We start from the raw sequence: 26,663 nt of genomic DNA, 5'->3' as shown, positions 1-26,663 counted from the left end.
AGCTCTAGAAATGTTGATTGAACTTTTTACCTTTCATTAAAAGACTCTACAGTAGACAAAATTGTCATTTACTCTTTTCCAAGAATTATTATTTAATAAAAACTACAATTAAAACCTGGCTTATTTTGGAAAAAGAAAAAAAATAGGAACGGCCTTGTTTTTCACAAAAGAAAATTCGCCGTAAGCTTAACCCTACTAGGAGTCCTTTATTAAAAACAAAAAACTTAATAAGAACTACCTTATTTTAAATACCTTACATCCTCTACGTTGTTGCTCTTCATTTTATAGACAACTGAGGCAACAAGGCCATTACATGACTTTTGGTAAATGTGCTCTATAGCTTCACTGATTTTTGTTTGGTTCTTTCTTTTTTCTGTTTTTTTTGGGGTAGATTCATACTCTTCTAAATTGTTTCATCTATCCACTTGTGAGCTCAAATGTATTAGTCACAATAAATCTAAATCTTACCTTGGTTTTCCAGTTTCCTTACAATTATTTGGTTAATTAAAACCAAAGAGAACATCATATTATCCTATGAATATAACTTCAAAGCACACAGATCAATCCTCCATATCTCAAATTTATTGTGAAGTGGATACTCCAATAAGAAGAGGCGGACCTATGTTAGGATTGGGGGGAGCACCGATACCCGCCAGCCTTGGGAAAAACTCTCTCTCTCTCTCTCTCTCTCTCTATATATATATATATACACACACACACTAAGTTTCTGTACCCGCGCGTTGCGCGGAGAATATTAAATATAATTATCATAAGTCTATATATATATATATACACACACTCTAAGTTTCTGTACCCGCGCGTTGCGCGGAAAATATTAAATATAATTATCATAAGAATATGTTACATGAAAAATACGATAGACATAAAGGACCATGAAAGAATTTTGACTTTGTTATATTCATTGGCTCATTATATGTGTTGGAGTCTTTTTGCTTTTCATAATATTTATGTACATAATCGACACTCATTGTATGTTTCAAACAAAGACAATTTTTTATTTTTTTATCAAGAATGAGTATAGCACAATGATTGTACTTTGAACTCAATTAGAAGATAGGTCGCTGGATGCCGATGCAAGTAAATCAATATTATCCTTGCAATCTTCTCATCAGTTGTCTAACATTCATCTTCAAACACGTTATACTGATAATGCGAAAGACGCATAAACAAAGGGACGATTAGATATCACGAGTAGAAGATAAAAATATTAAGAAAATAAGTAATTAAACAGTAGCGTAGCATTTAAAATCAGACCTGCTTAAACAATCGACATGTTTTTCCTCTAAGGATTAAGCTATTATTTTGACAAAGTTATTATTTTGGGAATCTCAATCAAGTGATTCTAATAGACCATATAAGCTTGTGAGAGCGAAGTCGATCATTATTTTATGATCCTTAAAGCTCAAATTTATAAAAGAGATGTCAATGGCATATACGTGAAGCTCACGTTGAACCCAAAACAACTGAATATCACCAAGAGTCTCAAAAGGACTGAGAAACATGTAAATCTTTATATGGGATAGAATTTTTTGAGATCCTATTCACCAATTAATGATAATGAGGAGAGACATCTATTTGAATATGCCGTTGTGAAAGATCACTTGTGGCACAAACTTACACCTGATAACAAATCAACAATAGATTAAATACATTAAGAAAACACAAAAAAATAAAATGCAATAAAACTCGAGAAAGAATTCAAGTATTCTCATTATCCCACGCAGCTGTCATTGATGGCATAGAAAAAGAGCATATTGTTGTAACTGACTTTCAGCTGGAGGAAGAGAATGATTCTCAATGCTGATCATCTAAGTAAGAGTAAAATAAATGTCGTGTGTTTAGACCAAGCATGGTCTGCCTATGTCACCCCATCGATGTCCCTCGCTAGTGTCCCTATACTGGTTGTGCCCCAACGCATGCCCAACGCCCAACTACATTGCCAGCGCCCATGCGCACGCGCATGACAGTGTCATGACCCGAGGGTGCCCATGGACCTGCTCTAGTTTAGGTCCCTTTTGATGTAAATATAGAGTAGTTTACTTTCTGTACTTGCATTATGATTCTCTAGCAAAGTTATGTCTAGTCCTATAACTTAGGTTTTTATTTTTAAAGTATATATAAGGGGGATCAAGCAATCAAAAACTTTCAAGCAAGCAATCAATTATATTTACTGGTGTTTCTCACCCTCGACACCGCTTGCTCTCGTTGTAATAGCTTTCATTAATGCAATCAAGCTGTCACGACCCAATTCGCCAGTCGTGGTGGCACCTACACTATCCCTCCGGGTAGGCGAACCATATTACTAATAACAAGTTAAATAAGCGAAAAATTAAATAAGAATAAGTTATCAAGTCTTAAATACTTATCAAAACTAGAAATGTCACGACAACCCCAAAATCTAGTAAAAGGGTACAAAAGCGCTAATATAGTACGGAATATAAGTCTGAAAATACCCGAAGGCTACATACTGTCGTCGAATACAAAAACGAAATAAATAGAAAGGTCCTTCAGGGGCCACAGATGACCAAGTAGCTCACCCTGAATTACTGAAAGATGTCACCCTCACGTATCAGCCACGGGGTGTAGAACTAGAGCCTGGATCGTACTCTGCACTCAACAAAAGTGCAGCAAGAGCAGTGTCAGTACAACACTAGTACCGGTAAGCATCATAGGCCGACAATGATTAGATAACACATGAAGAAGTAGAAACTAACAAGTAGCTCATAGAGCAAACAGGTATGGTCACATATAATAGACAAGTAAAGTGTAAAGGAATCATGAAATCAACCAAGACAGATATAATTCACCAGATGATCAGTCAAATGTATGAGTGAATGAATGAATGCAATGCAACATTCCACCTCTCTCACTCCACTCTCGTACACACACACATGCTAAGGGCGGTGCCTCAAAGTCATGACCCATGGGGGACCCACGAAGTCCATGTACCACTCGTGCTCTCCGGCAGAAACCTCGGAGACTTTCAATCACTCTCAATCTCTGGCAAGGACCTCGGAGTCTCTCTGTCACTCTCAATCTCTAGCAAAAACCTCGGAGTCTCTCCATCACTTAGCTCACCATCATCACAAGAATAATATGGAAGGCATGTCATACATGATATCGGTCCTCGACAATATCACCAATATACAATCGGCAAATACAAGTCATACTAATGCTATCATTCCTTTTTATAATGAGGAGCTAGTATATGACACGGAGATACAAACGGGTGATAATCACGAAGAAAATAACACATATGGCGACAAGCCCACATAACGGTGACAGAGCCAACCTAATTGGAATCCACCTCCACTTCATGCCTGAAGGCCTGTATGCTATCCCCGTCACTTTCTACAACTACATACGATTCTCTAATCAGAGTCTAACTAAAGTAGACCGTAACCTACCTCAATGCCGAGCGGGTGCCACGAACGATCAAACCAATGCCTTTCCTTTGCGTAGAGCCTGCGAGAAAGTGATCAAAATCTATCAAATACGCGATTTACATTAGAATACGAATCTAAGGACACACATAATGCTATACTTATATTCGAAACCCAAAAACGCACCCCGAAAAGTACCTCGAGCCCAGAAGGGCAAAACTGGAATTTTCTTTAAAAATCATTTTGCCCATAACCTAAGGGTCCTATATTCAGAAAATTAGTCAATTCCATCCATAAATGGACTCTCAAATCATAATTTCTTATTTCTTAAGACTAGGATTCAAAACTATCAATTACCTCAAAATCTTAACCTAGAATTAAAATCTAGCTCCACACATCTCAAATACCATGAATTTGAAATTGTACATATGACCCAATGCACCTAAAGTACAATCACATAAATCCATTGTATACAAAAATTGAAATTGATGCACGGCAAGCGTAACACAATTTTGCACACCATAAGCCAAATAAGACAACGATGAATTTAAATCCAACTAATGGAAGCAAACGTCTTGAACATAACTCCACACTAATTCTATCAATATTGGCCAAAATGATGTGTTAATCATTACTCCATATTGTACCGTAAACACGGTGTCATTGGCATTTAATCTCATTCTTCTTCCAAGTCCACACTACTAATAATTATCTCGTCCTTCATATCTTTAAATTTGAGAAGTCAGAATAGGCAATATTATCCCAAATTAAATGATTATAGCATGCATATGTACAAATGGCCGAAACCAACATCCTTTAAAAACTAAACATTAACCAGCAACTTATTTTCTAAAGGGATAAGCAAGTGCATGATTACCCTAATAATTACTTCAATCATTAGGTTCCCTAATTATTACCCTCATCATTGAATAATTATACCCTAATCATATGTAACTTCACAAATCAATTCCTAATAACTAATAAACAATGATATGGATTAAGAAAGAAAATACTACCTGAACCTAGAATCTAATGGAAATGCACTGCCTATTCTCCTCACGGTGGCGCACTTTTGTTTTGTTCGTAAAATTGATTAATTTGAAAAGCCAACAATTCTTTCAATCCCTAATAACCTCTCAAATCGTGGCCTGCATCAGGGGTGACTTGGCCCACTCCTTTCCTTCTAAAAAAATATTTAAGTCCTTAATTATTCAATCTATGTAAAGTGATATTGGCCCGTTATCCACTAATTAACGACTACCCCAAACTATATATATATATATATATATATATATATATATATATATATATATATATATATATATATATACACACACACACTAATACTACACTACTAATAATAATAATAATAATAATAATAATAATAATAATAATACATTCACACACATTAAATAAAAGTATATTCCAATATAACCGTGCCACCTATCCCCGCAAGTTAAGAATACCATTTAGAGCTACGGAAAAAAAGTATTTTAACGAAAAAGAGTCTAAAAGTGCTAAACGACCAAACGGGTCGTTACACAAGCTTTCTTTCATTCTCATTCTCACTCACTTTTCTATTCTCTCAATTGCTCTTGACATTGGTTTCCCATACGGCACTGACAGTCTTGTCTACCGTACGGAGAGGACCCCGATTGGCGGATAGTAACTTTGGAAACATCGATTGCTTAGCCTTACATCGCCCTTCCAAGAAGTCTCAGGAAGGCGTCGCGTAACAGTTGGTATCAAAGCCTAGGCTCGACATCAGACGAGGGAACACATTTCTATTGTCATCATTTTCTGACCATGATGAACCATGGAGACGAGTTCTTGCTTTTGGAAACTGCAGTTAACAGACTACGACCCGTGACTGAAACGTTGGACGACCTAGACCGCAGGATGCGGCAGGCCGAGCAAGACATTGTACATATTACTGGCGACTCAGATAGAGCCGCCCAAACGGCTGCCACGCAACGAACTGAGAATCTAGCCCACAGAACACAAGAGGCAGAATATATAACTCGACTCTTCTTCACCCATGTTGTCAAGGATTGGGGTCTGCCCAAGGACATCGTTAGTGATCGCGACTCTCGCTTCACTAGCAACTTTTGGACTCAGCTCTTTAAGTGCTTCGTCAAATTGAGTCACAACTCAAGTTTCCACCCACAATCCGATGGCCAAACGGAGCGGTTCAATGGTATGTTGGAAGAATATCTTCGGCATTTTGTTACCGGCTCACAAAATAATTGGGTGAAGCTACTGGATGCAGCTCAACTGTGTTTCAATTCACAAAAAAGCTCTAGCACAAACAAGAGCGCTTTTGAAATTGTTATCGGACAATAACCATTACTCCCACACACTGTGAATGCTCCAAATATGTCAAAATCTCCACGAGTAGCTAACTTCTCGAAAGAATGAAAGTAGAATTTGGAGATAGTGCGGAGCTATCTTGTGAAGGCGCAAAAGCAGATGAAAAGACATTCAAATCAAAATAGTCGCTTTGTGGAATATCAGGTTGGGGACAAGGTGATGATGAAGATCCCAAAGAGATACCTGTTTGCAGGGGTCCATGACCCACGCCTATTGCAAAATTACATTGGACCTCTGTCCATTGAGAGGAGCATTGGGCTGGTAGCATACCGGGTGGATACCCCGGCCTAGTGAAAGATTCATCCTGTTTTCCATGTCAGTCTTCTAAAGCCTTTTCAGGAAGATACAGAGGACCCATCACGAAGCCAGCTCATAATACTCAGTATTCAAGGCCCACAAGCAACTAGGAAAAGGGTAGCAGAAGCCATCAACAATGATCGAGTCATATATGCTTCAAGGAAAGATCACCAAGAGTTCCTAGTAAAATGGCAGGGATGTGACGCAGAAGAGAATACGTGGGAGAGAGGTACCAGCCTCAAAGCCTACAAACACCTGATTGATGAGTATCTTGCAAGTAAGGCGCCGAGGACGTCGCCAACTCAGGTCAGGGAGAATGTCATGGGCGGCTTTCCAGCCATGCCCCATGACCCCTTGGATGCGCCCTATGGCAAGCCTCGTAGCGCCTAGCACCATGGATGGTCCCATGGTCTTGGTTGTGCCAAGTGACAAGCTTGTTTCTGCCTATGTCACCCCATCGATGTCCCTCGCTAGCATCCTTATACTGGTCATGCCCCAACACATGCCCAACGCCCAACTACAGCGCCAACGCCTATATGACCCAAGGGTGCCTATGGACCTGCTCTAGTTTAGGTCCCTTTTGATGTAAATATAGAGTAGTTTACTTTTTGTACTTGCACTATGATTCTCTAGCAAAGTTATGTCTAGTCCTATAACTTTGGTTTTCATTTTTAAAGTATATATAGGGGGGATCAAGCAATCAAAAACTTTCAAGCAAGCAATCAATTATATGTACTGGTGTCTCTCACCCTTGACACTGCTTGCTCTTGTAATAGCTTTCATTAATGCAATCAAGCTTTCTTTCATTCTCATTCTCATTCTCACTCACTTTTTTGTTCTCTCAATTGCTCTTGAAATTGGTTTTCTCGTACGGCACTGACAGTCTAGTCTAGCATACGGAGAGGATCCCGGTTGGCGGATAGTAACTTTGAAAACATCAGTTGCTTAGCCTTACGTCGCCTTTCCAAGAAGTCTCAGGAAGGCGCCGCATAACATGTATTATGCAAACTCACCAAAGGATTTGTCCTTCCCCTCAGAGAAAAGACCTTTCTCTTCCTCTGATTCTGCAATGTCTTTCTCACCACGGTCTTTGTAATGTCTTTGTCACTTCGCCTCTCACTTTTGTTCTACAAGATAAAGAGCTAAGTAAAAACTTGACTATAACATCACCTTGATCAAGCAATCAAATAATAGGAAACTATATGGAACAGTAATCCATCTTAAAAGATTTCTATACTTCATAAATTAAGAGACACGGGAAATGAACTTTCAGCGTATTTAGCCAGCCTTAAATAAGGTTATGCAGAAAGTACCACCTATCACAGTCTTCTTATATGTTTTGTTTTGCCTTCTATTTTTCTCAGCTCCGTAACCTTGGAGGGATAAATGCACGCCCTCTTTTTCGCAGGCTATGCCCAGAACTATTAGATGGTAAACTTCACTGACCTTGTGTTGTCTCCACCAAAGGAGCCAAACTATAATGACTGCATTTTGGAGACATAGGATATTAAGTTGGCTTGAACTAAAGAAAAGCAGGGTTGAATCAAAGACAATATACAAGTAGAATAAGTAAATTATAAGTGAGCAACTCCATGAAAGCACTTAAGGTAGCCAAAAAAAAATGTACCACAATTTTGAAGTCAATGCTACTTCAGATGTTCCTATAATACCAGAGACTACAATGTTAAGTCACTTTCCATCAATAACATACTTTGCAGGTGATTTTAGCATTCAGCATTATGTCATTTTCCATCTGTAACATATTGTACAGGTGAAATTTAATCAAATAATTAATTACTCTAGCTTCAAGTCTAAATTTCTTAATAAGAAATTTGTACCTATTTATGACATTTTTTCTTTCTTTCATAAATATCATATTTGTCTCATATTTCTAGTAGTAAAGGACAGGGGATGCTACTAAATACCTTTTACATAGCAGAAACTAAATATAGTGAGATATCATCTAGTGAATCACCATAGAAGCCGAGTGGTTTGATAAACCTAAGTTATCATATAAAAACAAAACCCAAATAACGTGACATAAAAATTTTACTATAATATTTTATACTGATAAAACATGATTATATTTTTATAAACACAAAATAATAAATGTAAGGAATTAGGATATTAATAAATTTGAGCACCAGGCACCTTTCCAAATTCAGCAGATAATACTATCAATGGTGACGTCTAACCTCCCACATCTCTCCTAATGTTTTTCTCTTCTCTGACTTCAAATACGTGAAAGTTCTTTCAATCAATCGGTAAAGCAATATAATAGAGATTGATCAGAAAATTTAGTACTTTCTACTATATATAAGTGCGATAATAATATCTCTTCATCTTGAAATATAAAAGCTTGTACTTAACAGAAGCCGAAAGAATCATAAACTTATCCGTAAAAGTTCAAAATTCTAGCACAAACGTCACTAAGATCTGATTCAATGTTGTCTAGTAGAAATATTCTTTGTAAGATATTCTTTAAAGTGTTAGGAATATTTGCTCTGACAATTTCTATTTAGGTGTAATCTTGTTCCCTCAATGGCCTCTGATTCTAGGTCCTTAACAAAATCGACACAATCATTTTTCGCCAACTCTATTTTTTCCAGCATTTTTCTCTATTAGAGAATCCAATTGTACTTTGTCAAGAAAGTCTTCTAGCCGATTTTGTTCCTTGTACGTATGTGCGATAGATGGGTCGCCTAACTGCCTAAGCAAGTACCTCTAAAATAACAAAGACTTATCATGAATTTCCCAATCTACCACATCCAACAACTTGGGAAAAGGTTAAGGTTGACCATATGAGCCACAAAGTCTGCAATGTACATTGGAAATAAGACAAAAATGTCATCTTCAACAGTTTCAAGTGTACTGGGATCAACCGCCTTCTCTATTCTATTATCCGTATGCACCTGTGCATGTCTCATGAATATCAACACCCCCAAATGTCCTTAAAAGTTTCCATCATGATTTTTGTTACAAGTATTTGTGTAGCTCTTATGCCACGTGGTACCATGTTGTACAACATTTAGTAGTAGTTTCGACCATGATTGGGCTTGTTTTATATGGCTAGCTATACGTATGAAAATAATTCAAGACAACCACTTCACCACCATGTACACTATGATGTTAGAAACTGTGCAGGTAAATGACAAATGCAGCTAAGCTGCAATTTACATAAGTAATACCACCTCTTTCTTGAAATCAAGAGATGCATGGCTTGCAAGGTAATTTAGTAGGTGTTGCACATCTTTAGGTAGCTCACGTGCTCCAACTAGGGGTGTTCATAGTTTAGTTAAAAATCGATTCAAATCGAAATTCGAACCAAACTGATTAAGTAAACCGGCACTTTTTTGGTTTTGGTTTGATTTGATTTTAAATTTTTAAAAAGCGATAATATTTGGTTTAGTTTTGGTTTTATTATAAAAAAACCTAAGAAAAAACTGAATCGAACCGACAAATTCTATACATAATTTTTATAGCTATATATATAAATAATATATTAAATTAGATCGAAATTACCATAAAATTCACATAGTTTAATCACGTCATTTTCTTCTATAAGTATTAGCCAATCTTTCTTGTGCCATAGGAAGATAAAGTTTCAAAAATCTTTAGTTTTTTAGTATTCTAACTTACATAGAATATATCATAAGAAACTGTGTAGTTATATATTTGACTTGTTCTGAGTATATTTTAAAGAAAAGATGTTATATTTACCTAATAAAAAATTTGTCACTGGAGAAATAATAGTAGGAAAAAAATAGTATATATTTATGTATTGTTAAAAACCGAATAATCGAATCAAACCAAACCAAAACCGATAAATGTATCTTATATTTGGTTTGGTTTAGATTTAATATTTAGAAAACCGACTAAGTTGGTTTGGTTTTGGTTTTGACCAAAAGCCGATCCAATCCGAACCATGAACACCTGTAGCTCCAACAAACTGTTGTTTTTATACTTGTCAAACTGTCAATGGCATCATTTTGAGATTCATTAGAGCATTTGACTAGCCTTACACCAGTTGTCAATACCATCAAGGTCGTTATCTTTGACGTGAAAATTGTTTATGGTAATTCTATGTGGATCTCTATCATCCTCAAATAGCTTGAGAAAATATATGAGTATACTACAAAGCCCAATTCTTGAATCCAAATATAGTTGACACTCACTCAAATGTGTACCGCGCGGTGTCTTTCTGAATTTCACACCATTTGCCTTAGGGAGCCACTCCTTTAGAGGGATGATTTTTTTTTATTTTTTTTTTGTTAAAAGACCTATCCTCAGATCCAAATAATTATTTGCTGATAGGCCTACAACATCAACCTCATATCTTAGTCTTCTCAGTTCATCAATTTTCCTTTTAGAAATTAGCAAAGCCTTTTTTGGCGAATCTAGCTAAGGCGATGAGTTATTGAATCCATCTTTCACCAACGACTGAGATTGATAGGCTCTGTCCAACTCAAACAGCAATAACCAAAAGGAAAAAGGGGCGTGAATCTAGGCCCTTTTAGAACAAATAATAGCAATAACCCCCAAAATTTCAGCTCTTTTGAGGGATTTTAAGAGACAATAAGAAAGAAATTGAGAACTGAACTAAAACTGAATAAAAGCAGGCTTCACATCGAAAACTAGCCACTAAAACTAAACCCCTCTCTTCTTCTTATGCTACTGCTATCTATTTATATATAAAGAAGAGCTAGGGTATACAATGAGTGGGAATTCAAGTATGAGCCACTTGAGATCCTAACGTTGGAGCTCTAGAAACAATTTGTCTGAGGGAAAGCAAGGCAAGAAAGAACAGAGAGGTCTGCCATGGCTAGGTCTTCCATGGCTAGGGCTTAGGGGAGAGGTGAAGGAGAGGGAGGGGGTTCAACCAAAGTTTGTTAATTGAGATATCGATTAAGCTTAATAATAAGATTTGAATTAGAGATAGAAATAATCTCTCTTGGGCTCATAATTAATTGCTTGTATTGTTGTCCTATTTGACTCTAAAATGCTAATTTGGGATATGTTCCTCATTATTCGATAGATATTGCGTGAATGTTTATGAATTGAGAGTCATAACTAATTGCCACTCGCATTAAAAAGCTAATTAGATATTACCCATTTAATTAACACCTAGGTAAGAACTACAATTCTAGACCTTTATCCATTAAGTCACAACCATCCTTATTACTTCATTTTCTAAATGTCTAGTTTATTGTTGCTTTAGTTACTAGTTGGTTTCAATACGTAGTATAACAAACAACAACATACCCAGTGAAATCCCACAATGTGGGGTAGAACAAAAAATATTCTTTTCATTCGGGTAAAAGTTAAGCTACTTGATTGACACAAACGAATACATCTTTCACAAGACATCCAAAATTCTTTGTGGATTCGACCCTAACTCATTTGGGTTATTTGACAGTGACCGCTTGAACCATAACTAAGGCGTAATTTGGCGTTATCATTCATCCACCAATAAGTCCCTAACTCGGCCCCCTAAGCCTCCTAACCCTAAATCCCCTGAGCACTTGAAAGGGGGTTTTACTTTCAAGGTAAGAAACACTTTATGCCTTATATCAAATCAGTTGATGAAGGAAACAACCGCTTAGGGTCTAGACAATTTTTTATATATATACAATATTTATCCAATTTGTGATTTCCAAAAATACATTTGAGTCTTAATATTCTTAGGACCTTATTGTGAATAAATTCCCTTCTACTCAACAAATTTCCTTAAACCCTAGACTTCCCAAAAGTACAAAGCCCTTCTCATTCTCATTCTCCTTTTGTGACATTTCTCTCACAAATGATCACTAAACGTTTAGTTCAGCTCATAATGCATATCGTTGCATCATATTTTTGCCCTTTTATGTGTACATTTTGTAAAAAATGATATGATTATCTTTGAACCGTACCTGTTAATTACTGAAATTGTGAGTTTATACAGTAGTTAGTTGTTATCAAGTGAAAAATTTTCATCTTCAGAAAGTTTACATCTTTCACAAGACACAAAAATTCTTTGTGGATTCGACCCCAACTAGTTTGGGTTCTAAATTTGACTGCGACCGCTTGCATCATAATTAAGGTGTAATTTGGGCGTTATCATCCATCCACCAATAAGCCCCTAACTCGGCCCCTAAGCCTGCTAACCCCGGACCCCCTAAGCACTTGAAAGGAATTTGTTCACAAGTTCACGATTGACCCAATCCGACCCCACTGAAAGGTTTTCATACAAAATAGTATGGAAAGGAAGTACAAAAACATTCAAGGCTTCTTTTATAATTTACACAATGTAAAAACACAAATAAAAAGTAGATGAAAAAAAATTAATTTTACCACCGCTTTGGCCAATGATCTTCCTGCAAGTCGAAACCATTAGTTTCGGAGGTGACATGGTACCTAAGTGGGATTAAAAAGTTCGGATACCACAACTATGCAAATTCAAGTATAAAAAAATTCCATAAAATGCCTTTCTTGGAATCTTTTTTTGTTACCTTATTACAAAGTTTAGGCCTAAAACATTTTTCGTCATCATCACTTGAGCCTTCATTTAATATGCTTGTATTGTCTTCAACTGCTATGGGTTTGAACTTCTCTGGACATATATTTATGTTGACTTTTGAAGTACACATACTTGTTCATAAGAAAATTACCTCTAAATCTTTAGTCTAGTTTACTGACTTGATTTTTTTCTAATGATTTTCTTATGCTTTCTTCTCTACTCGTAGAATTATTCTAATGTTCTTTGGAAAGTGGAAATGTGCATACTATCGCAACAACTCTTGGGCTCCACTTTCTTAGAGAAGATACTCCTCATGTTAGGAAAAGTCATTTCTCAGGGACGATAAATATAAATTGGTCCAATTAATAGATTATACATCCTTCTTTTTGTCCATTTTATTGATTTTCAATTAAATAAATTTCCTGAGTGTTTTTCTAGTGTCGTTCCTGTTTGCATGACTACTGGGCAGTATTGGATGACTCTTACTGCAAGCCAGGTACTATTGCCAATGTTCCCGTTCCATACAATGGAGTTTTGATGGCCTTTTGGGTCTCTGGAACATTGCATGTTCATTACGTTAATCCATCCACATTTGTGGTGCTAGTTTTAATTAATATTAGTTTCATTAAAAAATTATGTTTATACTTAAAGCGTTCATAAAGAAAATTCTTACATAAATAATTTTGATTTTACTAGGTTGGCGATGGTGTATCTCACCTTTTAAGGAATCTTGTGTCAGGTACCGATGTTACATACGCCTTTATGGGTTTGCCAATAGATAGGAGACCGATAGTTAGTTTTTTCTCTCTCGACTTCCATGATGAGGAAAGTTGGGCTACTGAGGTGGCAAAGGTGGTTGTGGATGAAGATAATGATGAACCAAGGAGCGATGATGGGGAATGAAAGACGGTTTGATTTTTATGTCCTCAGCAATCTTGTTGAGGAAATTAAGTATCTAGTTTTAATTCTCCCTTTTCTTATAAAGGAACTATGCCATGTGGTAGGAGTAAAAACTAATCCTCACCGGGTGTTTGCACTAAATCAATAAATGCATGACATGTATTTGAATATATACAACCATCACTTGATCATGGTTAATTAATGTATATATTCACTTCATTAAATTACTTAACCGTGATAAATTATATTAGTTTGTTGTAAACACCCTACGTGGGTAAGTATTTACAGGTGGTAAGACATGCTTTTCATTTAGAAGGTAAAGAGGCATTGTCGTCATGGAACCATGAGTAGCTATCTAAGTGAAATTGCTTTTTAAGGATGACATTTCCAATTTCTCCAAGGTTTTCATAGTTAGAATGAGAAATGAACCATTGAGAAATGAACCATCTTCATAATCTTGTTAGAAATTTGATATCATTTTATCTTTCTACTATAGCGAACAAATTCTTTAGACATTTACAACATTCCACAATTAAAATCAGAAAAGTTGATAGCTTGAAGAAATTGACCAAATATAAAGCATTACGACTCATTATCTGCAACTTAACCACACCTCCAAAGAAATTCCTGATGGAGCGCCCTTAAGATACATCAATTCTCTATAAAGAGGCCATAATATCAATTCATAGCAACAAAATCGAACATGGCAGAATCTTTAGTTCAAGAAGTACTTGAAAGTTATAGAATATGAAATTACGCGTCTATAAATAATTCAGCATCACTCAAGCACTTCACTTTAGTACCATGTGGGAGTAAATTGCTAAAGTCATCACAACACATTATTGAAGCTAGACCACCAACGACATATCCAGAGAGAAGAGCCTAAAAAACAAATTATGATATTACGCTAGTCTGGTTCGCACGATTTTTCTACGCTCCTTAGTTTGTCGAACCAATACTTCCTCATCACAACAATGATGACCATGTATTAACATTATCCATTTTTTGTGATTTTCTGGAATGTACTTTGTTGGGGAAAATTTCACAAATTTAGAACATAGTCATACTTCCGTTATTGTACTTCTAATGTATTAATTTTAGTTTAGTAACAGTCAATTAAATTACTATTTTTGCTATCCTAGCTTCTGGATAATATGAACTTTTTAACCTACTCTTTCGCTCTATCTAACACTTAAACAAAGGGAGTTGAAAAAATCCCTATAAAAGAAAGATAATCAAATAGGATGAATTTGATGTTGGAGCTAGGTATATTTGAATATTTTTTTATCCACTACAATAAAATTTCATCAATATTGTTGTACAAAAACATAAATCAATAATTTTGTCTTGATATTCATTTTGAACCAATTTTTGGTTGTGTAATGTGAGATGAAAACAAATGAAAAGACTCAGAAGAAGGAAATAAAAAGGGATTGTCTAGCTTATAGACTGTGAGGGTTCTTGAGAAACAGGTATGTTTTGACTTCAAGGTTATTATTGTTTTTATTGTTATCATTATCAGCGGATTGCCCTGTACTTATTAGAGTTCCATAGGCATGCCAATCCATGAGGAATGAGAATAAGTTGAACCAGCTCTTCCCACTACATGGAAAATCAACTTTATTTAGAAAATTGTTGTTATTATTGTTGGAATATCAATTTTTTCAGATAATCTAATTTTCTCCATTACTATAAATTCAATTATTTATTTTATAAATATCGACACCACTTATTAGATTTTTTTTGCATACGCTCCTGTTGTCCTGCATATATACCAAAAAATGCTTGTCAATCGTAGCTTACTTTTCTAATCTTGAACAACCTATGTCAATAACTTTGAACAAGCCATATCTATTGTCTAATATCAAACTCTCTACATGTATTTCAATTTCCTAAATCATATGAATTTTCTCTCAACAGTTAATCCACATATCTAACTCAAAGGTATTATCACCGTCTTGTCAAACTACCACCTCATAAGAATTATTTATTACAAGTTCTTTCTATATCCAACAATAGGTGCAATTCTAGGAAATAATATTGTTATATCTCTAAGGAATTATAATTATTCAACTACTAATTCTCAATGCCAACATTTATACTTTTAACGTTGAATTATATTAAAGTCATATGTCACCAAACAAAAAGTTAAACAGATTTGTATATGTGATAAGTTGGTATTTTACCAACTTATATCTTCTTTATCTTAGAATTTTGTTGTATTTGATTGAGAAAATAGTGCATTTAATGTCGTTTACTTCCATTTTACAAGTTTTATATGATTTAGAAGTGATTGTGAAGATACTAATTGAAAAACAAGTCGAAAAGAGGTCAAATTGAATAAATGAGAAAAATAACTATAAGCACAAAAAGTGGCCAGATCTGAGATTTCGAAAATCAAAGGCTATTTGGTCATATTTTGAGTCGAGAAAATTAGGGATCCATAAGAGCAAGGCTTAGGGGAAATATCTTTCATCTTTGGTCATTCTTACAAGGCTTTTGGGAGCTCCGTTCTTATACCACACTTGGGTGTTGAAGATTTGGTTGGACAATTTCTTGAACCTTTACTTGATTTCTTGTTTTGCATTGAATATTTAAGTATGTAGTATTTTACTCTTTCACTTGAATCTTGTTTATGAGATTATTCATTATCAAGTGTTGTATTAAATATCTTGTTTTGCTTATGTATTGAACTGTTTTTATTTCTAATGAAGTGAGTCTTTATTTATTTAATTACTCTTGTTATTTAATGTTTCTTAAGAGATTAGCTAATCCTGGACTCGCTCATTTACTTCGGTTTGAGCTCGAAAGAGGAAAATTGAGGTTAGGAAAGATTAATTAACAAGGATTTGGGGCTTAAAACCTCGTCTAATAATTTTAGCTAGAAATAGGATAGTTAACTTGAGGTTAAATTGATTGTGCCTAATATCACACTCTAAGGCTTGGAAAAGCTTAGAGTGAAATTTATTGATTTGGTTGGAAGACTTTCAATGAGATTTTAGAAACCATTATCTATTAACATACACTCGCTCTTAGTCGTAAAATCGTAAAATACATTAGGTCGTTGCTTGAGAGTGATTTGCCTTGTATCCATGCTTGTGGTCATTGATCATTTTACTTGTTTTCTAGGTTAGTTTTATCTTTGTTAGTTCTTAAATAAAAAATCAAATATTGAAAAGTGTTGGCTTAGCTTAGTTGGTGATAAATCATTTACTTTCTTAATTGCCTTTGTATTGTTCTATGTGGGATTCGACTCCAACTCATAGTTGAGTAAATTATATTTTGACGACCATGTACACTTTCTCTTTGAGGAGTGGATTTGGATGCTATTAATATGTTAATTTGTTACTTAAATTAATTATGTCGCAATTGTCAAAATGGTTTTAGTTTTACTGCACATTTAATCTGACGAAAATTATTCCGAAAAATAATTACTTTCTTCCAATGTTTGGATAGAGAGTAAAAAATAGTTTCAGAAAAGATCATCTATTAAAGATTGACAATAAAATTAGCAAATCAAATATTCAGAATTGTGTGGAGTAAACATTGATTTTTATATTTTCAAAATAAATATTGTATTCAAAGTAATAATACAAGACAGTCATTTATTATTTTTCTCAATTTATTATTTAATATTTAAAACTATATAGTACTTTGAAATTCTTTTAGGTTTAGGTCAGCAGTCCTAAACTTTAGAATTGATTAAAATTTTACCTTATATAAACCAAGTTCTTGTATAATTTATCTTGTTTTTTGTTTGATTAGTCCGTGTATGTTTGGTCCGCATATGTTTATTATTCTGATGTTATGTATGTTGACCAATTCATTGAACAAACCAAATAGGGGCACACTTCTATTTTGATTGAGAATTTACCTTAGTTTTGAAAAAAAAAAAAAGACAAATCATTGTGTATTACCAAAAAAAAAAACGTTGTAGGGTTCAAGTAAAAGTTTAAGATTGGATATTTAAAATTTAGGATGAACTAATATTAAGAAAATAAATGTTCTTGTTGAGAACAAATATTTAATTTTTAAACAAAATAATATAATTCAATTATGTCAGGAATGACAAATTATATAAATATATTATCTTATTATATAACTTAGACGTAAATAAAAATTAAAACAGTTCACATAATATAATTTAAGAATATATTTCACACTAAACAAAATAGTTGTTTAATTATTTCCTAATATTTAGAATTTTGAAATTATTTAAAATTTTGATTATTAATAAATCTTTTCTTATTTGAAATATATAGAAAATCCTACTATCTATGACTTTAAGATTAATCAGGCTTTTGTATATGTAGTTTACATGAAATATTTCATACTATTTTATCCGATGTATGTTAGAAAAATAGTTAGCTTTGTTTACATAAAGACTGTACCTTTTACACGGAAGTTTAGATCATTAACGTTCATGTTTTATTTATTTTTTTGAAACGGATACTTAATATATATAACTATACTTAACAATTACATAATTGCAGGAGCTTGTAAGCTCCCGCCCAGAGTATCAATGTTTGAAACATTAAAAGGAATGAAACGATCATAAGCAGTTTTAGAGATATCTGCCCAAAATACATCATGCACAAAAATGGGGGAAACGGGGAGAATGTGAGCTCGTCCAAAAAGTTGCTTTTGCGCTCCCTCCTTTGCCAAAAGATTCGCGACCTTGTTCTGCTCTCAGTAGTTATGCCTAACTACCGGATGGCCCAGCTCCTCCATTAGTGATCTGCATTTAAGAATAATGGGGTTATAAACTAGATGGCCTTTTTGTAACATAGTAATTACCTCAATTGAGTCTGTGCTATCTAATGTGCCGTGAAATTACGGGTATTCAATGCTAATTCCTTAAGCTTTTGTGACTCTTCAAGCACTTTTGGTGTTACTTTTCGCGTATTTATGTCGTTTTGTAGGATAAAATGTCCGGAGAGCATAACGGAGCAAAATGGAGCAAAATGAAGCAAAAACAGAACAAGCAGCACATGCTAGCAGCACATGCGAGTAGCATGTTGTGCATGCGAGCAACACTTGCTGCATCATGTCTTTGATAGAGATATGAGAAATTGAAGATAGTTGGTGTGACACATGCGAGCACCACATGCGTCTTAGTAGCATGTTGTGCATACGAGCAAAGACACTAACTGCACGAACATGTCTTTGCACCACGTTGCTGTATATGCACAACATGCTAGAGTTTGGTGCAGCATGCGATTGGCATGTTGCACATTCGACATCAGATTGGATTAGTATGTATGACACGCAAGGTATTTTTGTCCAGAAATTGTTCCTGTTTTGGCAAGTCTATAAATATAATGCTAGGGTTCGTAAAACTCATCTTTGGCCATTTTACAAGTCTTGGAGAGGTAGGGTTCCAAGACCTACACTTGGGGATTGAAGATTTGAAGTTTTCATAAGAAATTTCTTAACGCTTTACTCATTTCTTCAATTCCTTGCTATTTATTGAATATCTAAGTGTGTAGTATTTCATTTCTATACTTGAACCTTGTTTATGGAAGTATATATTGTTAAAGTTTGGATTGAAACTCTTGTTTTGCTTATGTATTGAATGATTTTTATTCCTAATGAAGTGAGTTAATGTTGCAGTGAGTTAATGTTGTATTAGTTAATCTTGTTCTTTAATGTTTCTTAAGGGATTAGCTATCCCTAAGACCCGCCCATTTTCTTCGATTTGAGCTCAGAAGAGGAGAATTGAGTTGGGAAAGATTAATTAATAAGAATTTGGGACATAACCCTCATCTAATAACTTGAGATAGGGATAGGAAAGTTACTTGAGATTATATTGATTGTGCTTGATATCACACTCTAAGGCTTGGAAAAGCTTAGAGTGAAATTCATTGATTTGGTTCGAAGACTTTCAATGAGATTTTAGAAATCATTATCTAACTAACGTAAACTTGCTCTTAGTTGTAAAATCGTGAAATACATTGGATCGTTACTTGAGCGTAGTTTCCTTTATTCCCAAACTTGTGGCCATTGATCATTTTACTTACTTTCTAGATTAGTTTATATTTTCTCATTAGGTATAATTTTCTCAAAAACCAAAATATTATCAAGTGTTTGACTTAGCGTAGAAAGTGATAATTCCTTACTTGTTTAAATCGCTTAGTATATTGTTCCATGTGGGATCGACCCCGACTCATAGTTGGGTAAATTATATTGCATACGACTGTGTACACTTTCTCTTTGAGGAGTGGATTTGGACGTTATCACTATCTACAGAGGTGTTAGGTTATTATCCAATGCAATTTGAAGTCCTTGCAGAATAGCGATTAATTCTGCCAAAGTATTGGTGGCATTCTCCAATTAGATAGTAATTCTTAACATTTTGCCATTTAAATTTCAATAAAAGAGTACTACATATGTCAAACACTAAAGGTGATAAATCAAAATAGCAAAAATAGTGTGCGAAGAGTGGTATGAATATATAAGAGTAGCTAATTTATATTATGAAAATAAAAGTAAGTTAATGTTAATGCTTAGAAGTATTATAATTAATCTAAAAAATAAAGAATTTCGACCCAAAAAACAAAGGTTTAAATATAAAAACTAAAATTCATTTCTTGAATGCTTTAAGAAAAATATAGGTAATATCATTAACGGAAGTTATAACTCAAAATTACATGTTTAATGTCCATTGCTATTTTACATAATTTATTCTTTCTTATATAGAATTTTTAATTTATTGACAGCGCAACCCACATACGCTAAAACTAGTATTCTTATAATTTTGCATATAAGGTAGAATTTAAAATTCTGTTTGAATCATGCAAAACTCTGCCTTGTGAATCTTTTTTAAAAAATTTACTAAGCGGGGGTTCGAACCCTAAACCAAGGGGTTCTAACGAAGGACAAAAATTAAAGACCACCAATTTAATGGACAAAAATTGGGAAAAAAACATAACTAGGAAAAAGTTAAAAAATAATTCCATAATAGCTGCAGCATTAGTTAGTTTTCATATCATAGCAAGTAAATACCAAAAACTTCCAAAAAAAAAAATCCTAGAATTAAGCTGCACTAGAATCAACCAAAAGAAACTCTTCCTTTTTTTTTTTTTTGGACAGCATATTTATCTTCCGTAAATGAAACTATCATTCAATTTTTTCATCCTTTCCTTTTCTAAGGTTTATTTTGCAGAAAAAATTAAAATTTTCCAGCATTTGTGTATACATCTAATTATACACATAAACATATATTTTTTATGTAACATATACTATAGAAATATACTTGGTATTTTTGCTAAAAAAATATTTATACCATAAATATACATGGTGTTTTCACAAAAAGGAAAAAATTATACCATCAATATACATGGTAATTTTTCAACTGAAAAAAATATTTTTCGTGTAACATATTTATTTCATAAATTTGCATGGTATTTTCACAAAAATATACCTATACCATAAATATGCACGGTATTTTCACAAAAATATTTTTACACCATATATGTATAAGATATAATAAACATATACATGGTATAATGTATATAACCAATCTGAAACCTACGATCATTAATGGTATCTTTCCCTTCAGCCATAACCTAATGACTTAGTAGTAGCATAGAGTCGAACAACAACAAAAAAAATAGAAAATTGAGATAATGGGGTGTATCGACTCAAGAAGAAAGAGAGAATGAATTGAAAAATAGAATTAAGATAAAATATCAAGAGAATAATTATGGATTCCTGATGAAATAAATTTCATAATCCCAATTTAAGTGGATTAAGTAAGTATATCCAAAAGTAATAAAAGTTGCTAGTTTTGTTGCACTTTAAGAGTTGTGCTAATTATATTTATAACTCTTAAATAGTGATAAGACGTGCAAAATTCTCAAAACTAGAGACCACCCCAAAATAAGAAAGAATGGGCCTCTATGGGCAAACAAGGGCCCAATAGAAACTGAAGAATAATAATAAGTAGGAGAAAGAGAATGGGGAAGAAGGAAGGAAGAGAGATGTTGCAGTATCCATCGTTCATGTTACAGTATCCATGCTCTACTCGCATCATTCCGACGTCGTTTTTGCTGCCTGCTCAGTGGCCCCAACCTCAGAGTGACGAACTCCTCCTTGCCATGGAGGAATCTGATTTTGAAGAAAAGGTCCCTCTCTTTCAATACCTCATTAAATAATTACCTATCACATTTAAGGATTTCCAATTGTTTGACTCATATTCTGAGATTTGCTAGGAGGGGTTCACAAATATAAACAAGTAAACACAACAACAAACCAAGAGGGTTCAAGTGTTCAACATCTTATCTACTATATATATGTAAAAGACCTTGCATATATAGAGTAATTTTTCACTGAAGGGGTTTGCCCTTGCCCCTGACTGGCTAGGAGTTGCAACTTACATGAAGTATTTTTTTCCTTAATTCTTCTCCAAAAGATTCAATAATTGGCTTACTGAGTGTAAATATGTAGCTATAACAAAGCTGATATTCGCATGAAAGAAGTTTCCAATTAAGAGTTCGAGGTGAACTAGTCTCTAATTAAGAATGTGATACATCCTCTGTCTAAGCTTTGGTGGATAGAGTTAACTGGTACTTGTGCTGGTGGGAGGTAGCCAGTGGAATTAGAGGTGTGCACAAGCTGGTCCGAACACCACAGTTATTGATAAAAATGTGATACATAGCTTAAGAGGACAGGGGGACACAAATAGGAATGAATTAGCACTAGGAACATTTATCTCAAAGTAAATATACAATCGAGTTGACAAAATTCTAGCCTTAAGCATAGTTTTGAGCTTTCTCTATTATTCTGTGGCAACAAATGTAATATACAAAAGAAAGATGAACCAACTCTCTGCGTCTAAGTGATAAAATTTTTGGAAGAATTAGAAAAGTATAAATGGAGATGTTATGTAATTATGATGAGGATAGTGACAGCTAACTGTTAAGTTAAGAGAAGTCTTTGTTTTTTCCTTTGAATGGAAAGCAAGATTGACAGACAGTTACACTTGACAGAACCACCTTAGAATAGCTGGTTCATGGATGGAAGAAGGGCCAATGGAATGCCTATTGCCCATGGCTCTTGGCTTATAGGATCTACCTTCTAACTGGCATCTTCCCTAGGTTTAAGAAATGGAGATTTCTCTCTTACAGGGAGTGATTCCTTATGCATTATGCAAAACATAAGAAGGATGTAGTGCGATCATGCACCCAAGAGTGTGGCCTAGTGGTCGGTGAAGCGAGTGCATACCTTAAGAGACTAGGGTTCAAATCCGAACAAGGACCAAAAACACCAGGTGATTTCTTCACACCTGCTTAACCCCTGATGGTTAGTTACTCGGTACTTGTGTTGGTGGAAGGTAGCATGTACCCCGTGGAATAGTAGAGGTGCGCTCAAGTTGGATAGAACACTATGTTATAAGAAATAGGATGCAGTGAAGCTCTCTACAATATCCAGGATATACACATAATTGTTAAAACATTTCTTCGTCACTTGCCTTCAGAATCTCATTTTGCACAGAAGTGTTTTATCTTTTTCTTTATGTTTTTTTAATCTTTTGTTGTGTGTTTATGACACTTCTTTTAGCTTTTTATGCAGTCTCCCCCAAAATATGCCTGGCCTCAACCATCCCTGTATTTAGTTCCTTATCACCAGAATAATCGTTCCATTATTTGATATTATCATTAGTAAGTTATATTCATGAAAAAAGAAGAAGTTATATTCATGAATTGCTCTCAGTTCAAAAAAGTTTATGTAAGATGTTATTTCTGGATTTGTTCCAATGACAATTACCCTAAATTGAAGGTTTGTCATTTAAAATAACTGGTATGCTAACTGTTAAAGTATTAGTTGATTGGGTTGAAGAAATTTGGACTGCAAAATTCCCCTAATACCATGTGTATACCTCGTTATAATTACCAACTCAGGTATTGGAAGCCAACAACTAAATCTTAAGTTAGCAGTTTAGTAGAGCCTGCCTGTCTGACGATTTGAGGTTTGTTTATACAACTAACTTCTAGCTATTCAAGGCAGTGAAAATAATAAGGCCAATGAAGGATTACTGCTGAGGGAAAGGAGGGGGTAGAAATAAAAAGGAATGAGTCACGGTGAAGCAGAGGGAGACAAAATCATATTTAGTTTTACAGTTTCTCAAGAAATGTTCTACTAAAGTGGGTTGACCTTCATTTGTGACTACTTTCCTACTTTCAGCTTTACACTTCTCTTATTGATTTAGACGATTTTGACAGTTTTCACTAACCTCTACCTGGGTTAGTGTATTAAAATTTCCATTTTAGCCACCTACTCGTTCTAAAATAACGTGAAAATTTGTTCTCAATTTTGGGACTGGTCCCTCATGCTTTGTCTATGAACTGCTGACTTCAACAAGGAAATTAGAACAGTTCTGCAGCTTTTGTTTACCAAGACTTCTAGAAGTTGTTTTACCCCAAGGGCTCTGGTCTAGTGGTAAGAGCACAACTTGTCAGGTGTGAGTTAGGTTCGAACCTTGTCCTAGACAAAAATCTTGATATTTAAGTGGAGAAGGATAGAGGGGTGGCTCATTGTCCACCGAGTTTTGCACGGTGCGTTATTGATCCTTAGGGATTCTCGGTTATCAGAGGAAAAAAAGGACTTCTAGAACTTGTTTTCCTCATATAAAACAATTCACTTTGTGTCCTTATAATACTTTAGCTACATAGCTACATAGCTGGAGTTGGATACTTACTCTTTTAGTGTTTGCTGAGCTTTCTCTCTAGAGCTTGGGTGGGCTACAGCATTTTAGGTGACAACGTTTCTAATTATAGGGATCGCAAGTTATCTAAACACGAGAGTCCAGTTTTACCTAGTTTGGCTATGAAACTTCAAATAGTTGAGATGGTGTCTTGGCAGAAACAACTTGGATAGCGCATGGAGGTGCTTGCACGCGTTCGTTCTTATATATAGAGCAGCATACACTGTACAGTGCAAACTAGTAGGAAAAGTTTCCTGCGACAGAGTGGCTATCACTCTCCATAGGTCTATTCCGTTTGGGTTGTACAGAAAAGACAGTCTGGAGGATATATTTTAACCCTTAGGGCTACTTAGAATGTTAATGTAAGAAAAGGAGCTTAGCTCTTAAGTTCGTGAGAAGATAATCTACCTATTCTTCGAGTGTGGCAGCTCCTCCCTAGAATTTCCTAAACTTTCCTTTGTAGGGATGGAGCCTCACATAACTTGTACTAACTCTTTCGTGGGACCTGTTGCCCCATCTTAAGTAAGTTCAATTATTATTTTAAGTTGTCGAATAATAAGAACTGAGAAGTACCTGGCAGGACTTTCATTCTTTATGTTGCTGATAGCAAGTATTAAGATCAGAACCTTTATAATTTGGTTTTGCAACAATCATTAAAATCTTACCTTTTACTTGTAATTACAAGTTTTGCGTTCCCTTATGCATGTATTTTCTTGCTAGAATGAGGTTTAGTGTGACATAAGTAGTTACGTTCTCTGTCCCAATGAAAGGGACATATCTCATTTTCCCTGGAAGTCAGTTCGTTGAGAAATTGAACCTATGAAAGATAGAGAATTTGTGATAATGTCAAATTTGTTCATTGTTCTGATTAGGTTAAGTTGGTTAATTTCTTAAATAAACAAGAAAATGATTGAAAACTTTACTTGTGCTGGTGTTTTCTTTGAAAGAGCCTGAATAGTGTGACCTCTGATTCTCTGATAGTGTCTCAAGTTTTCCATGTTAGAACAAAAAGACTTGCTCATAAGGTAAGAAAAGCTTCTTGGAAGAGATTGAATCATGACCTTTTCCCTGGCTGGTGTCTTGATTCTCCCATATTGGGAATACCATTAAGACTTCAGAATTTAAAAAGTTTCCATATGGGAGAAAATGGGAAAGCTTTTCTTTGTGTAACCCATGATAAATTAAAACGGGATAAAGTGGGCATGCATCAAATAGATTGTTTTGGTTGGACCCAACTTTCCTTGCTTTGTTGCAACTCTTAAGTATGTTATGTTTGTCTTCTTTCCTTTTTCTGTAACTTCCGTTCTTGCTTTCATTTGCCATTACATTCTTTTTCCCTCTTTTCGAGAAGGAATTGTCTCGCATGTTGTCTGGCTTCATTTCGAGAAATTAAGATGCCTAGCTTTGGATGCTTTATCTTTTGACAGGATATTGGCCGATTCTACTATTTTGGATTTTTCAACCGGCAAGTACTACGACGTCCCTAACTTTTCCTTCTTGATGTTTGTAAATTTGCAGTGTAATGAAATCAGAAAGATGAACAGCAACTTAGTTGTAATTGGGAAGACGAACTTAGACAATGAGAAAGAAGACTTTGACAATGAAGCAGAGGATGATGATGCAGACAATGGCGATGAGTCAGAGGGTGATGACTTTGAGCAGGAAACTGGTTGACATGCCTCGATTGGTTTCCTATATCTTTATGTGCAGTGTATCTATGGTGTGCTTGGCAGTTCATGGTTCTAAAATTTGCTGAACAGTATTTAGATATTGCTTTGTGCAAGTGTTTTGTAGCCAAGGAAGGACGGTTGGCAACTTGGCATTTCCCCAATAGGAACGGCGAAAAGCCTTCGGGCTTTCTGTAAGAAGAATCATATATGAATAACTTGATGTTTGTTTATGTATTTTGGGTGATACGATCATTGAAGATTTTAATTTCTACATTAATTTGAAAGAGGAGATCTTTATTTTATGCAGTTCGGTACTTGGTCTATCGATTAAGCAACCAGCAGAAGATGCAAAAATAATAAAAATGGAGAGCTCGAAAACGCTCTGCATCCACATATCTGAAATATGCAATGACTGATGAACGACTTGCGTTTAATTCTTTTTTCATTCTGTAACTTCTAAATTTTAGTTGATCTCCCTATTAGTGGGTACATAATTTGCATCACTGTCATAGAGAAAACTAAAATATTGTCATTTAAGGTACATATAAATGATTTAATAGAGAAAATGTGATGATGGATAAAGTAGGAGAGTGCAACTAAAGCAAAATAATCCCTAAACATATTCAAACAACATTAATTAAGATGCTCTCTAAATTAGTGGTGGAGAATACGGTCATATGCATTCTGGGGACCAATCTTGATGTCATGGCCCCTTTTTTATTCCTTATAAAAAGTATTTCTGAAGTGGTTTTGGAGCAATTCAATATATTATCAATTTGCATGATATAAAGGAAAGGCTCAATCTACTCAACACTGATCCA

At 34.7% G+C, this 26,663-nt stretch overlaps 1 protein-coding gene across 1 annotated transcript; it reads left to right on the top strand.

Moving 5' to 3' along the window:
* The first annotated feature begins 21,413 nt into the window (after nucleotides 1–21,413).
* Nucleotides 21,414–26,148, top strand: LOC132055984 (uncharacterized). The gene is made up of 2 exons (XM_059448021.1): nucleotides 21,414–21,593; nucleotides 25,691–26,148. Exons 1-2 carry the CDS (start codon nucleotides 21,426–21,428, stop codon nucleotides 25,844–25,846), a joined length of 324 nt encoding a protein of 107 aa, XP_059304004.1. The 5' UTR covers nucleotides 21,414–21,425; the 3' UTR covers nucleotides 25,847–26,148.
* Nucleotides 26,149–26,663: the final 515 nt, after the last annotated feature.

This window comes from Lycium ferocissimum, chromosome 5 (assembly GCF_029784015.1).
Source record: "Lycium ferocissimum isolate CSIRO_LF1 chromosome 5, AGI_CSIRO_Lferr_CH_V1, whole genome shotgun sequence".
Taxonomy (NCBI): Eukaryota; Viridiplantae; Streptophyta; class Magnoliopsida; order Solanales; family Solanaceae; genus Lycium; species Lycium ferocissimum.
The sequence above is the reverse complement of the archived record's forward strand: the minus strand, read 5'-3'. Positions and strand labels throughout refer to the sequence as shown.

What these genes read in the sequence shown, in the direction of transcription:
- LOC132055984 (XM_059448021.1), top strand. Translation starts at nt 21,426, where the DNA reads ATGGGGAAGAAGGAAGGAAGAGAGATGTTGCAGTATCCATCGTTCATG. An exon ending in AATCTGATTTTGAAGAAAAG is followed by an intron (nt 21,594 to 25,690) that starts GTCCCTCTCTTT and finishes GTAAATTTGCAG; the next exon opens with TGTAATGAAATCAGAAAGAT.